This window comes from Phragmites australis, chromosome 21 (genome assembly GCF_958298935.1).
Source record: "Phragmites australis chromosome 21, lpPhrAust1.1, whole genome shotgun sequence".
NCBI lineage: Eukaryota > Viridiplantae > Streptophyta > Magnoliopsida > Poales > Poaceae > Phragmites > Phragmites australis.
This window is the reverse complement of record NC_084941.1, coordinates 25,309,224-25,324,166: the sequence shown is the minus strand read 5'-3', so window position 1 is coordinate 25,324,166 and position 14,943 is coordinate 25,309,224. Positions and strand designations below refer to the sequence as shown.

Genomic DNA, 14,943 nt, shown 5'->3' with positions numbered 1-14,943 from the left:
GCAAGAACTCATCTCGGCCAAAAAGGTGCTAATCCCTTCGATTTCAAAGATCAGTATAGTTTGGTTCCTTTTCTTATGGATTTCTATGCAGTGCTACACCGAGTAATGTCAAACTAGTAGCAAATTGATAGAATTGACATAGGATGCAGTAAAAGCCGGTCAAAAATTAGTGCAACAGACCTAGGGTTCTTCAACCGAAAGGCAATTTTAGGGGGGAAAACCAGGCTAATTCGTGATAGGTTCATGAGATTAGATCGATGCAACCAGCCTCTTGATACCAAATGTTAGAACTTAAATAATTCTAACTTTCAGGAAATTCACTAATCACATGAACACTGTTATTAACTAATGCGGAAATTAGAGGTTAAGAACCTGTTTTGACGAAGTCACCCCGTGTAGTCGATGAAGATGGCTTGCTGACGGTCCAGGCTCAAGGGAGATCCCCGGCGGCGTGGATCGGCCTTCAACTCACCAAAGCGCCTCTCAATTGGTTTGGGGAGATGTTCTGTTGAGGTAGTATTAACTGAGGATTAATGACGTGATTAGTTAGTGATTACCTTCTTAATATGGCGCTAGAGTGACCGGGGACCTAACCCTTTTAACGTTTAGCGCCCCCCCCCCCCCATCACAGGCATATTAACTAACTAATTACCCCCATCTTTGTATTTCATTTTACCATCTTTATATTTCAATTCTGATTAGTAACCGGAGATGTCTGTAGTTCAATTTACTAAAACAATGCAAAGTCACAAATTAAATGTACCATCTTTCTGAGTTCTGACAATGTATTGATTGAACAGTGCTAGCTGAGAATATTTCGTGTATATACTGTTGATTTCTTGTTCTATAACGTGTGGAATTTGATTTGTATCTATCTAGACTATTTATTTCATGTTCTGTACCGTGAGGTATATATTAGAATTTTATTTCGATTTGTAATCGAGTATATCAGGAATAATGTCTGTGACAAGGAAAGTAAAGGTTTGCCGTCGCTCTAAAGCTCCTGCCACCCATTTGTACCCAACACAAGTCTTTAAGATGCTACTCTAAAGCTCCTGCCGCCCATTTGTACCCAACAAAAATCTTTAAGATGCTATCTCCAAGATAGAACTCTCCATTCGTCCTGACTGCAGCTTTGCATGGTGCAGGCATCCGAACCATATCTCCAAGATAGAACTCCAACCTCCCAACCTCTCTCTCTCTCTCTAACTATGGAGATGAAGCTCACGACCAGTCTTGCTATCATCACCGCACTACTCGTGCATCACCTCTCGCTCACGGTCGCCGCCATTGCCGACCACACAACAGTACTGCCCAACGCTAGCTCGGCCGGTTTTAGCTTCCGGCTGGTCGCCAACCACAGTAGTATCCGTCGCGGCGGTGACGGCTTCCTGCATTTGCAGCACAGCCTCCGCGCCGACCTGCCGCCACACCCACCATCGGTGGCGAACGTCACCACCCTACGCCCAGAGATTTACACCACGGTACTGCCACACGCCGTGGTCGTTGATGTCGGCACTGGCAACAGGCGACACGAGTACATCCTCAGGGTCGACGCCTCGAGCAGCCTGACATGGCTGCAGTGCAAGCCGTGCGAGCCACATGCCCCGCAGCATAACCCTATTTTCGACCCAGCTGCCTCGCCGACCTTCCACCACGTCGCTGGCACGAGCCAGATCTGCCAACCGCCTTACCAGCCCGTGCTTTCTGGGACTCTGTGCTCTTTCCACCTCACCGGCCCGAGAGGCATGTCGGTCAGGGGCTACCTCTCCAACGATCAGTTCACCAAGGGGCAAGAGGTACATCGAGACTTCCTCTTCGGCTGCTCCCACTCGACCGAGCATTTCCAGAGCGAGGGCGTCTATGCTGGCGTCGCTTCCGTCGGCAGGACGCCGACATCGCTCGCAATGCAGGCCGCGGCTCGCGGGCTGACGCAGTTCTCGTACTGCCTCTTCGGGGGCAGCAGCAAAACGAAGCGCCAGGGCTTCCTCCGTTTTGGCACCGACGTCCCGCGCAATCCGCGCTATAGGACCACCAGGATCCTGCCGGCGCTCGACGCCCACGAGTCCATGTACTACGTTAGCCTCGTCGGCATCAGCCTGGGCTCGCGCAGACTCGACAGGATTCGCCCGGAGACGTTCGCCCGCCGCAAGGACGGCCAAGGCGGGTGCGTGATCGACCTCGGCACGCCGCTCACAGTGATGGTCCAGGAGGCGTACCGCGTCGTCGAGGAGGCCGTGTGGTCGGACCTTCAGCGTCAGCGAGCGGAGCGAGTGAAGCGGCCGGGCTACGGCCTCTGCGTCCGAGCGACCAAGGCGATAAAGGGGCGTCTCCAGTCGTTGTCGCTTCACTTCCCCGAGGAGAATGCGGTGCTGGTATTCTCGCCGGAGCAACTGTTCTTGATGATGAATGACAAACAGGGGCAGATCGCCTGCCTCGCCATGATGCCGGGACGCCGAACCGTCATCGGCGCATTGCAGCAGGTGGATACGCGGTTCGTCTACGACCTTAAGAACTCCAAGCTTTCCTTCGCATCGGAGTCGTGCAGCCGGGACACCATCGAAGCCGAAGTCGTTTAAATGATTCGCCCATGCTGCTCATAATACTCTTGAAATTAAACCAGAGTAACTATTCCTGGGAACTGGTTCGTTTATACCTATGAAACAATAATAAATCTTGCCTGCAAATTCCCTTAATTATAAGAAGCAATCAGATTTTCACGTCGGCATTGAGATTTAATACTACTAGTTCGTAAATATAACCAGACAAGCAGTCTAGATATATACTTCTCTATGACATTGGTAGGGCTTTCTTTTAGACAGTGCTAAAGCACGACCAGTCGCGCGGGGTGCATAATGCGTGATCCCTCTTTTGCTTCCCCTACCACCTCCTCCATCAACCCCTGCTGACGGTGTTCGCGTCGCGTCGCCTTGCCGCATCGCCCCACTCCCACCACCACCGCCTTGACCCAGCTGCTCTCCCCTAACCACTGCTGCAAGGCTCCTGCCTCGACCCTACCCACCACCTGTGGCGACCAACAAAGCCAGCAACACTCACCACTCCACCCAACCATCATCACTCATCGTCGGGTTTGCCTCCCTCCTTGGAACCTAAAGTCCTCTGCCCCTGACCCTTCTTGGTAGGGGTGGGGTGGTCACCATGTGTCCATCTATCGCGTGGTAACACAGGTTGGACTTATCTTTTCCTTTATGCAATTTTGATTACTATTTTTTATTAAAATAATAGTTAAAAATTACAAAATATGATGCAACATTATTGGATTCGCTCGTATAGATAACCAAACACTCTTTTTTTTTAGAGTCACTGTATCCACTCAGTCTGCTTATACTTATTCAGGATATACACTATAGATTAAAAAACTCATACGGACAACTAAACACACCCTAAATACGTCATTACCTTATTAGCCCATCAAGCGCAGGAAATCACACCTAATCTTGCAAACCTGCAGATTCCAGAATGTAAGTATATAGCACATGAGGCCATCAATGACTTGGAAAATGGAGAATCAATTCGTATACTGCAGCATGCATGAGATTATTACTATTCGTAAGTAAACATATAAATCCTAAAAACAATTAAACAAATATGAGGTGGCATCAAAATAAACAGCCTATGTACTAATACAGCTACAATTAACATCTGACCATTCACTGTAAACAGCCTATGTACTAATACAGCTACAATTAACATCTGACCATTCACTGTATAAGCTTCTTCTTTTTTCGAGAACGTGACATGCACGTTTTTCATTACGAGGAAGAGGAAAAGTGTAACAGGGGAGGACGCAGCAAGAAAAAAAACACAGAAAATCGTAACAGAAGCAATGGGGAGGCCACCAGAGAGGAGACGACGAAGCCAACCGCACGAACTGAGGCTAGGTTCCTATTACATAGCACCAGTTGTGTCCTAATGACCACCATTCCGGAGTAGACCGGCGCGTCTCCATTGCACTGCCTCATCTTGGATAAGCAACACCAAATCGTGCGGCAGCATGCAGTGTCTGTGCACGGAAGACTCGCGTTTCTCTCGTTCAAGATTCGCCAGACGGTCAGGAAGACGGAGTGCCTTAGCTATGGCTTTGCGCGCACGCAGCCACCAGTCCGCAAACAAAGCTCAGAATTTGGGACGATGCGTTGAGTCTGAACTGGCGCAGTATGCAGAAACTGTTGAATTCCGACACCCAATCACGCGCGCGACCAGCTCACGCTCCTCGACCACACGAATGAGTTTGTGCTCGACCATACGATCGACCAGTATGTGCTCATGCTCAACCACGATATCGACCAGAAGTGCTTGATCACCCAACCTATACGGCAAGAAAACAAAGATGCCGAGTACCGGGTACTCGACGAAAACAACGAAGGAGCAGATCGCAAGTTTTTATGAAATTTCTAACTCTATTAACTCATATAAACTAAAGATTATAACTCTATATTTATAGCACTTACTAACTCCAAATTCTAATACAAATCGTATCATCCCACGATCTTGAATTCTAGGCTCCAAATCCGACTCGAACTAATCAAACCGAGTACAAACCGAACGACTCCTCCGTTGAGTTCTGCACACCTACGACCGGACCTTCCGAGTTACGACCGGGACTCCAGACTTGAATCGAGTCCCCGAGACCCATGCCAGGATTAAGTCCAATATACTCCTCCGTAATCCTGACGTGGACCGAGATCACAAGCTCCCAATAGATGTTGCATGACTATCAACTCCACCGCCGGCAATGCCTTCGTCAGAGTTTATGCTCACTGTTCCTCCATGTAGATGAATTCACCCTCAATCTGGCCTCCTTCAAAGCACTCACGGATGAAATGAAATTTGGTTTCAATGTATTTGCTACAGCCGTGAAACACTAGATTCTTCATCAAAGCAATTGCCAATTTATTATCAGCAAAGAGTTTGACTACTTTGGACTCTTCTCTTATTAGCTCCCCCAACAGACTTCTAAGCCACAAAGCTTGAGATGCCGCTACTATTGCCACCATGAATGCACGAAGACAGAGCCATTGTTTTCTGCTTCTGCGAGTTTCATGACACAAAACTATCATTGATATAGAAAATCATACATCTGGTACTCTTCCTATTATCCATGTCACCAGCCAAAGCACTATCAGTATATCCGGTGATTCCTTCTTCTCTTCCTCCTCTTGTATACATAAGCCCATAATGAACAGTATCCTTCAAATACCAAAGAATCTGCTTCACTGCCTTGCGATGCATCACCGTGCTGCTTGCCACCGTGATAGCAAGTGACTAGTCAAGTCTTGTATAGAGTAAATAACTTACACTACGTGAAAAACGGACAAATGAGACACAATTTAGTAACGGTCATTACCCTAACCGTTACTTATGTCGCCTCAGGTCGGGACCGGATATATACCCATCACTTATAACATGTAATAGGTGACGGGTAATGAATAAAACCGTCACCTATAACCTGGTCATAAATGACGGGTCTCCCCACACCAGTCATAAGTGATGGGTCATGGTACGACCCGTCACTTATGACTTGGCATAGATGACAGGTCTCTCTGGGCCAGTAATAAGTGTATGATCCGTCACTTATGAGAAGTAATAAGTGACAGGTAATATTATCACCCGTCACTTATTACTTAGATCTGTTATAAAGCTGGCCAACCACTGTGCGGGCTAAACAGTGGTCTACAGTACCGCGCGCTTAGTTCTAGCAATTTTCTCCAGTTCCACTAGAAACTCTCTAATATTTTGTTAATTTAAAGTTTGAATCGGTGCTAGGTCTTTGAAGGTTTGTATCTCTCCCTTTCCTTCTCCTCTAATCCCTATTTGGTAGATTTATTGTGCTTTGAGTTGTAATCGGTCATTTTGCATCTTTATCCAAAATCTTAGTACAAGTGAGTTGTATTTATGTTAGATTTGGTACTAGGTTTATCCGATCTACCGCGAGATGACACAGATCTAGTGTATTTGTTGGGAATTTTTAATCGCGTGCTTAACCACGAAATTAAGGTCATTATTAATGAAGAATGAATATTTTTACATTAATTGTAGATGACAGACAGAAGTTGGATGTGCCTCGAGACCCGGACTTGTACGGAGTACCTGAGCGGGGTGAAGCATTTCATGAGTGCTGCCTTGGCGGTTATGAAAGATCATGGTATAACGGCAATGTATTGTCCATGTCGCAACTACAAGAATGGAAAGAAGTTTTCGAAACCAGACAATATCCATGCACACTTGGTCATACGTGGATTTAAAGAGAATTATACATATTGGAACAAACATGGCGAAGAAGGCCTTAACGAGGGAGAGATGGATCAGGCCCTCCATGCCAACAGTGTAGATCAAGGACTTACACCCGATGAAATGAATCATGATCTCAGGGATGAGGACATATTAGGTTTAAATGATAATGATCTCGAGGATTTTGTGGAGAATATGGACCAGATGCTGCGGGATGTTGAGCGACACGACGAGTATAACAATGGTGAGTTTGCTAAATTTTAGGAATTTGTGCGGGATTCCAAAACGTCCATTTATCCCAACTGTAAGGAGAAGTACATGCAGATCTTTCGGAACCTAAAGCTTCTACAGCTGAAGGCAACCCATGGTTGGACTGATAAGAGTTCCGAAGTATTGCTGGATCTGCAAAGGGACATGCTACTAGAGGGGAACTTGGTGCCCGAGGGCGTCTACGTCGCGAAGAAGATAATTTATCCTTTAGGACTGAAAATAGAAAAATATATGCATGTAAGCAGGATTGTATCTTATTTCGTGGAGAGTATGCAAAGCTGGATCAATGCCCCATGTGTGGAACCCATCGATATAAGCCTAGAAATAATGGTGGTGATAGGGACGAAGGCAAGAAAAGTAAAGGTGGTATGATATTTTCCTGTAATTCCCTGTCTGAAGCGTCTGTTTGCCAACAGAAAGGAGACTCAATTGGTGCGTTGGCATAAGGAGGGTTGTAAGAATGACACAATGATATGGCACCTGGCAGATTCTGCTCAGTAGCGAATCGTTGATTCCACATTTGGTTGGTTCGCCAAAGAATTGAGAAATATTAGGTTTGCTATGAGCACGGATTGCATGAATCCATTCGGTAACATGAGTACCTCACATAGCACGTGGTATGTTGTATTGTTGATCTACAACCTTCCACCCTAGTTTTGTAACAAGTGAAAATACATTATGTTGTTGATCTTGATATCAGGACCGAAACAACATGGCAACGATATAGATGTGTACCTCAGGCCTTTATCGATGATCTTAAGAAACTCTAGTCAGAAGGCGTCGAGGTTTGGGATTAGTACAAGCAAGAGTACTTTACCTTGCACGTCATGTTGTTCGTCACCATCAATAATCTGCCAGCACATCGTAACTTATCAGGTCAGAGTAAAAGAAAAGGTGAAGCATACCCCTATTGCTTAGATGACACATGCAGTTTGAGGTTAAACAACTAAAAGAAAACAGTATACATGCGACATCGACATTTCCTCCCAGAAAACACCCGTATCGAAACATGGATAAGCAGTTTGATGGCACAAGTGAGAAAGTGTTACCTCCGAGGCATTTTAGCAGGGAAGATGTCCACAATCAGATTAAGAATATCAATGTTGTCATTGGCAAGCGAATACCAATTATGCTGACTGGTCCCTCATGACGGTCATGTTGCAGGCGCGAGGCCTGTGGGACGCAGTCGAGCACACCGTCAACGCCGTCGAGGAGAACTAGACATGGACGCTGGTGGAGCTTCCGCGTGGACACCGCCCAATTGAGCTCAAATTGGTGTTCAAACTCAAGAAAGACGAAGTCAGGGTTGTGATCATGCACAAAGCCTGCCTCGTCACCAAGGGTTATGTGCAGCTACCGAGCATGGACTTCGACGAGGTATTCACACGTGGATGTGAAATCCATACTGGAGTCCATGCACCTGCTATTGGCGCTAGTTGCCCAAGAGGAATGGCCGGTCCATCACATGGATGTGGAATCAGCATTTCTCAAACGGCGAATTGGAGGAGACATGTATGTTGCACAGCCACCAAGGTTCGTCGTTGCCACAGAAGAGCACAAGGTCCTACGTCTACAGAAGAAGCTCTACGGCCTATGACAAGCACTGCACGCATGGAATGCGAAGCTCGACAACACCTTGAGGGATCTCGGCTTCGAGCAGAGTGCGCACGAACATGCGACGTACCGGCGCGGCCATGGCAACACGCTGCTACTCCTTGGAGTCTACGTGGATGATCTAATCATCACGGTATTAGCAAAGGAGGAACGGCCGGTTAGCTACACACAAGGCTTAGGAGGGAGTATTGTTAATATAATCCTTGTGTGTTACTATTAGTGGTTACTGTAGCAGAAGTATCTCGGTCACAGCACGAACAGTACGTCGGTTACTATTGCAAACTGACATACTGTAGCCACGGTAGTCCAGTTGCTGCCTATAAATATGGGGTGAACCCCCCCCCCCCCGAGGTATGAAGTGTGAGAGCTCATGAACGAGCTTCTGGCAGCAAGAAAAGCATCGAATGTGCTTCGTCGGATGGAAGCACCGAATGTGCTTCATTCGATGTAATTTTTTAGAAGTTGTTAACAGTTATAGGCTTTTGAGTATTTGAATAAACATCAGAAGTTGTTGGCATCGAGAAAAATTCATGTGTCTAGTGTGTACTCGCGCGTGTGTTTTATCAACCCACCTTTCACAGGATCCGGATCCAACAAATGGATCCACATTGGTCTATGATCTTCCAGCCAATCAGCCCCAAGGATCAGATCAAAGCGCTTAAGACGGAGGACCTTGACGTCGTGAGAAAAGGTGACCCTGAATGAACCACTACAACTGAGGGACAACCTGGCAGCAAGACATAAGCCCACCATCAGCGGCTGAGAATTTCTCGGTTGGAATGGAAAGACAGCGAAGCAGAAGCTGATCCACCAGGCTCCCGCTGACAAAAGTGCCAACACTTCCCGAATCCACCAAAACCAGAATTGCTTGTTTGCCTATGAAACCCTAAAAGCGCATTGTTTTTCTCGGCCGCTTAACCGGCTCAGCCTGCTCCTGAACAGCTAACACCAGCTCGAATTGCTCTTCCTCCTCGGAACTCACTGTATCTGGTGGCTCCTCAGCAATCTGAAGAACCTTCAGAACTTCCTCAAGGACATGCAGGGGTACTTGATCTGGACACTTGTGGGATTTACTCCATTTATCCCCACGTGTGAAACACAGGCCTTTAGATCTGCGATAAGCCTTCAGTGTATCCATTTTCTGAATTAGGCAGTTCACTAGAAGCTCCTACGCTGGACGAATAGATATTTCTCGTACTCACTGGCCGAAGGTTAGCATGTTGAACCATGAAAACTGGTACGAACAACTAATTCTACAGTAACAAGAATCATATGGTTACTGGCAAGCCATTTGCTCCCTAAATGCTCAACACACTAACTGACCCTTGTCCTAGACATATTGGTACTCCTTTGTCAATTGTAATCAACATATTAAGCTGTTCACGGAATACAACGTGATCTTCAAATTTCGGATTTTGTTCAACTGGTGCTTGGTCACGCGTAAAAGTGAAAATGATCCTGTCAATCCTGATGCTTGATGACAGACCTAAAGTTTACTGTTACAAGGATACTACTATTTAGAGTTTAAAAAGTGTGCACACGTGCTTTTGTGTGTGTATGTGTGTTGTAGAGAGTTCGATTAAAAGTTCACTAACCCTAAAATTAATGGTTAGATTGAGTTAATCTATAAGCGTTAATACTTGAGGAGCAGATTGTGCAGTAAATTAATTTAAACTTCAGTATATGCTAATATGTAGCGAGATGAATATGTAATATGTCAGAGGAGCAAAATGAAGTACCTGAAGTATTAAGGACCCTGTGAAGGGTCAAAGTGTGGCTTTTGAGTCAATGAGAAATGGTCTGATTTTTTTCTAGCAATTCCTTTCTCCTTTTTTGTCGGAGCATTTTCGCAGTAAATCTGATCTTCTTGCTTGAACTGTGCAAAAAGAAATAGCACTTTCATCAGGAAATGCAAGAGAAAATCTGTGTGACAGAGTTGTAGGAGTGGAAACTTAGTACCTCGTCTCTTTTTTCCACTTCTTCATTTCCTTCTGCGGCTCTTTTTTTCACATCCTCTATCATACTTTCTTCTCGAACTCTTCGTATTTCCAGATTTGGGTAACGACTACAACCCCTGGATAGTGCTTCCCGAATGGCAGCCTCTGCATTTTCTACCACACGGCGACTGACATTGAAACAGATTATCTCAATATCCACATGCTTTAGGGAACACAGGTCCTCCAACCCAAAATCGAAACCTTGATTTACATCTTTTGTCCGTGAAGCTTGGAATGAAAGCTTAACCCTTTTCAGCATTTTCATGGCTGCAGATTCTGGTGCAAATATCTTTCCCATAGCATTACTAGCCAAATAAAAGCTAGTTAGCTTTTGGAATCCATCAGTGCAGACTCCAAACTTCCCTTCTGCGGCATATTTCGATGTCAGGGAGAGGAAACAAAGATTGTGCAATTTCCCGAGAATATCAACAATCTCCTGTGACAACTTGTCGATCTCAATTGATAATGAGGAAAGATTCTGAAGTGAGCACATCCATCCTGGCGATGTGTAGAAGATACTGTGCTGTATCTCAAGCTTTTCGAGACTTGGAGGGGACCATTGGGCGCCCAACTGGTTCAGGAAATCCAGGGAGCAGCATGTTGATATGAAGAGACTTTGGATGCTTTGCCTGCTCTGCACCAGTGAACGCAAGTACTCCAGGAGTTGTTCATCATAGCTCATCAAACTCTCATCGTTGTTCTTCAAACTCTCATTCCATGACCATATGGCAATCCTAAGAACCCTCAACTTGGTCAGATTGCGGAGCTCTTTCAGTAACTCTGGCTTACTGATGTTGATGTCACCTAGCTCTTGCAAAGCTTCCATTTTTGCAATCCCAACTGGTATCTTCATATCACTTTTAACCCATAGGCGTTGCAAATGTCTTACCTGGAAAACACTTTCCGGCAATTCCTTCAGACAACTTGCCCTTAAATCTAGTGTCTGCAGTAATTTCAGACTGGCAATTTGTTTCGGGATACCAGTGATACGTTTACCTCCTATGGCAAGATATTTTAGAAGAAGTGATTTCTCAATACCCTTAAGATGATCATCCTGCAAAGAATCACACCCCCCTAAATCTAAAACACGTAGACCGTGAAAATCTGATAGGGATGGCATTGTATCACCAGAAACAACAAGTGACCTCACATGGGACAAGCGCATTGGCGACAAGGAGTGCTGGATACTATTTCCATGGATGGATAGCCGCCAAACTCTATGTGGTAATGATATGCCTTGACAACCATCTAAAATGGTAACAAAATTATCTTCGGTTGAGAGTGAGATTATCAATTGATGCACCAAGTCGTGCACACGGCAAGACAGAATCTTACCGCCAGCACCAACGTCCACTGGCTCAATCAGATTTCTGTTTATGAGCTCATTGAGGTAGCACTCTCCTACTTCCTGCAAACTTTGTCCTCCAGTTTCGGGGATGAAATCTTCAGCTATCCAGCAACATACCAAGCGCTCTCCACTGATCTCGTAGCCCTTTTGAAACATGCTTAAATACAAAAGGCAGGACCTTAAATGGGCAGGGAGATCATTATAAGAATAAGATAATATCCCTCTCACACTATCTGGACCTTGTTCAAATTCGTAACCAAAAGAGTCATACACTGCATGCCAGTCTTCCATTGTCAATGGCTTACTTGCCAGCAACCTCGCTTGAGCAATGATGGCCAATGGTATTCCACCGCATTTTGCTATTAACTTTTCAGAAATGTCCGCCAGTGTAGAGGGACACTTGACTTCAGAACCAAATAATGTTTTGTAGAATAATTTCCTAGAGTCAGTATCTGAAAGAGGCTGTAATCTGTAAATAAAATCAAAGTCTTCAGCAATATCAACTGTGCGACTTGTCGTTAGAACTGCACTGCCGTTGCTATTTTCGATCAAGACAGTATTTATAATTTTCCATATTTCTGAATCCCATAAATCGTCAAATACAAGAAAGTACCTGCCAAAGTAATATTTTCGCAAAGTTATACACTGCATTTAACAATCTAGTTACAGTAATAATGCAAATGAAAAGAATGAAGAAATAACTGACAAAAAGATAACTCTCAAAAGTTCACTAGTTGTGATGCAGAGGTCAGAAGTTGTTCTTCCACTATCTAAAACAAGCTCACGTTGAACCTGACATGAGAGATGTGGGTCCGATCTTCGTGAAAAGCATAGGAGAGAAGACGAAAGGAAAAAAGACAGAGCCAAGATGGGCATTTAGCATTTCGGATTTTCCAAATTTAAGGTGACTTAAATCCTATTATGCTAAAGTCGTGCATGCAGCTGTTTTTATTTGTGTAGGGTCTTACAATGTTAATTTAATTTTTTTCTAGATTAGAAATATTTAGTTTCTTTTTATAGGGTTCATCAATATGTTTATTTATTCCTAGGTTAGAAAATCTTGGATGGAGAGTGATTGTTGGATTAGATCCAACATCCACTACAACAGAAGAAGTTATCATAGACAGACTACAATGGTGCCAAAACCATTTGTGATACATAAGATTTTTGTTGTAAACTGTCTAATATATATATTGTAATCAGTTTTGTCTGAAAAACCATATCATAGACGGCTTTTACCAGAAACCTTGTGATAAGATGTCTAAGGATAACCTAACCTTTTCTCTAGGTAGTCGTAATAAAAAAAGTGACTTAAAGATAGACATTGTTACCCCTTTGTATTTTTGTAAAAAGATGGGCATTTCTCGAAAACTCTGCTGGATGTTGGAGGCCAGCGATTGATATGATTGCCCTTACCATACTAACGAATGAGGCAAATAAGGGTAAACATTCGAATAATGTGGCACCAAATGGAGGGACGTCATTATTTCAGTGGTGGCTCATTGAATGAGCTATCATATGAACAGCATACAAGGAATTTTCACAAGAAAATCTTGGTATTATAGCGTATAATATCACGAAATTTACTGTGAAGCAACTAAGAAAAACACTCATCACGGAAAGCTGATGTGTACCTCTTGTTTGCGAGGAATTCTCGAAGTTCCTCAATGAGCTGGTCTTCATCCAATTCACTCAAATTGAAATCATCTTTATTCCTTTGCGTGTCAAGACAAAGGAGAAGATTGATCAAAACTTTCTTCAAATCAGGATATTGGCCGACATGAATAATAGCCGCACAATCGTATTGTGGACGAAGCTCCTGATACAGTGTTAGGGCAAGAGCTGTTTTGCCCAATCCTCCATGTCCAACAACCGAGAGTGCCTTTATCTTGTTGTTGGACGGGTCGTCATCCCCTACGGATAGCATCCCTATAAGCACATCTCTTCGCTCGCTACTGCCAACCAGCTCTGGCACTTTCCAATAATGCGGCAGGCCTATAAGCACATCTCTTGTTGTTGTTGCGGCATGCCTACGTAATATACTACTAAGATCAATCACGCGGTAAAGATCACACGGTTGTTGCATCACCATTGCGCGTTGCAAGAGCTCTTCGATGTGTCGGCCAACTCTTTTGCGGTGAAGCCTCTCGGCCTTGGTCATGCTGAAGAAGCTGCCCATCTTCCCCAGGAGGCGTCTGAACCTGGCAGGGTTAGTGTGCTGCTCAAGGCCCTCCTGCACGCACAATAGGATGGTATCGATGACATGCTCCATGTCGTAGGACAGCTCCCGGACATGCTCCATGACCTTGCCCAGTTCCGTGAGCTGGTCTCTGGGCACCTGGTCCATCGGTTCGAGGGCGGCGCGCATCATCTCCAGGCCCGCTGAGAGATCCTTGTGCACGTAGTCCTCCTGGAGACTGGCCACCTTGGTGATGAGTCTGCTTATCTTCTCTGTCGAGAGATCCATGCTCGCTTGATTCTGTCGCGGTGGAGCCTGTTCCCGTTGCTCCCTCCCCCCTCACTTCTTGCTTCTTCTTCAATCCACCAACAAACCAATCTGAAACAGGAAAAAAAAAAAAGAGTTCCAATTCAGATCCAAACGAACTTGAAAATTTCAAAAAAGAACGTTTCAAGTCAAATTATCCTGTTTCAACTAAAAAGTTTCAATACAACATTTTCCAAATCACGATGCTTAAAGTCACCTCTCCCGGGCACGTGACGGCGGCGGCGGGAGGTGGAGGCGGCGACAGTAGATCCGCGTGGCAGGAGTCACCGGCGGCGGCGGGGTTTTGGTGGGATTGAGGTGCAAGAGTTTGTTCGATCGGGAAATGGAACGGTCAGATGCATGTACCTGATCGAGAAATGGAACGATCAAAACAAAAATCGAAACAAACCTGAACGTACCTGACTTGAAATGAACAAAAAAGAAATTTTACCATCAATACTTTATTGCGGGGTACCTGAGCGGCCTGGATCGATTGGAGACCGTGAGGGCCGGCCGCGTGAGGCGACAGCACACGTGGCCACTTGCATATGAATAGACTTTGGACTATCCTCCGACGCATACTCTGAATCCAGATTCGAGATAAAATTAGGGAAAAGTTATAAAAACCTCTGAAATTCCCTAAAAAAATATTTTATTGTAAAACCTTCCTAAAAATTAGTCTAGTTTTAAGATTTTTACTGAAGTTGTTTTGTTACAAAAGATCACCCACACCACTCACAAATTCGGCTCGGTCTGAACTGCACCTGCGTGCACCTATTTTGCTTCTCTGGCCTATTTCCGCCTACGTAGAAGCAAGGCTCGTCATGGTAGCCCAGTTGAGCTCGGTCCAACGTGGAGCTGGTTAAGTCGCACCTCCACTCGAGCTCGACTCGTTCGGTTGCTCTGTTCGTCGAGCCCGTCTCCATCCATCGAGTGCGAGAGGCGAACGACAGGAGAAAGCGAAGGGACGTCATCAG

The 14,943-nt window shown here is 45.1% G+C and overlaps 2 protein-coding genes across 2 annotated transcripts; one reads left to right on the top strand and one right to left on the bottom strand.

The window, feature by feature from the left end:
• The first annotated feature begins 1,211 nt into the window (after positions 1-1,211).
• On the top strand, positions 1,212-2,579 carry LOC133903274 (aspartic proteinase nepenthesin-1-like). The gene has a single exon (XM_062344579.1). It carries the CDS (start codon positions 1,212-1,214, stop codon positions 2,577-2,579), a length of 1,368 nt encoding a protein of 455 aa, XP_062200563.1.
• Positions 2,580-3,320: 741 nt separating this feature from the next.
• Positions 3,321-14,375, bottom strand: LOC133903608 (disease resistance protein RGA5-like). The gene is made up of 5 exons (XM_062345030.1): positions 14,184-14,375; positions 13,116-14,038; positions 10,096-12,094; positions 9,876-10,012; positions 3,321-3,466 (listed from the first exon to the last, which is right to left on the bottom strand). Exons 2-4 carry the CDS (start codon positions 13,946-13,948, stop codon positions 9,884-9,886), a joined length of 2,961 nt encoding a protein of 986 aa, XP_062201014.1. The 5' UTR covers positions 13,949-14,038; positions 14,184-14,375; the 3' UTR covers positions 3,321-3,466; positions 9,876-9,883.
• Positions 14,376-14,943: the final 568 nt, after the last annotated feature.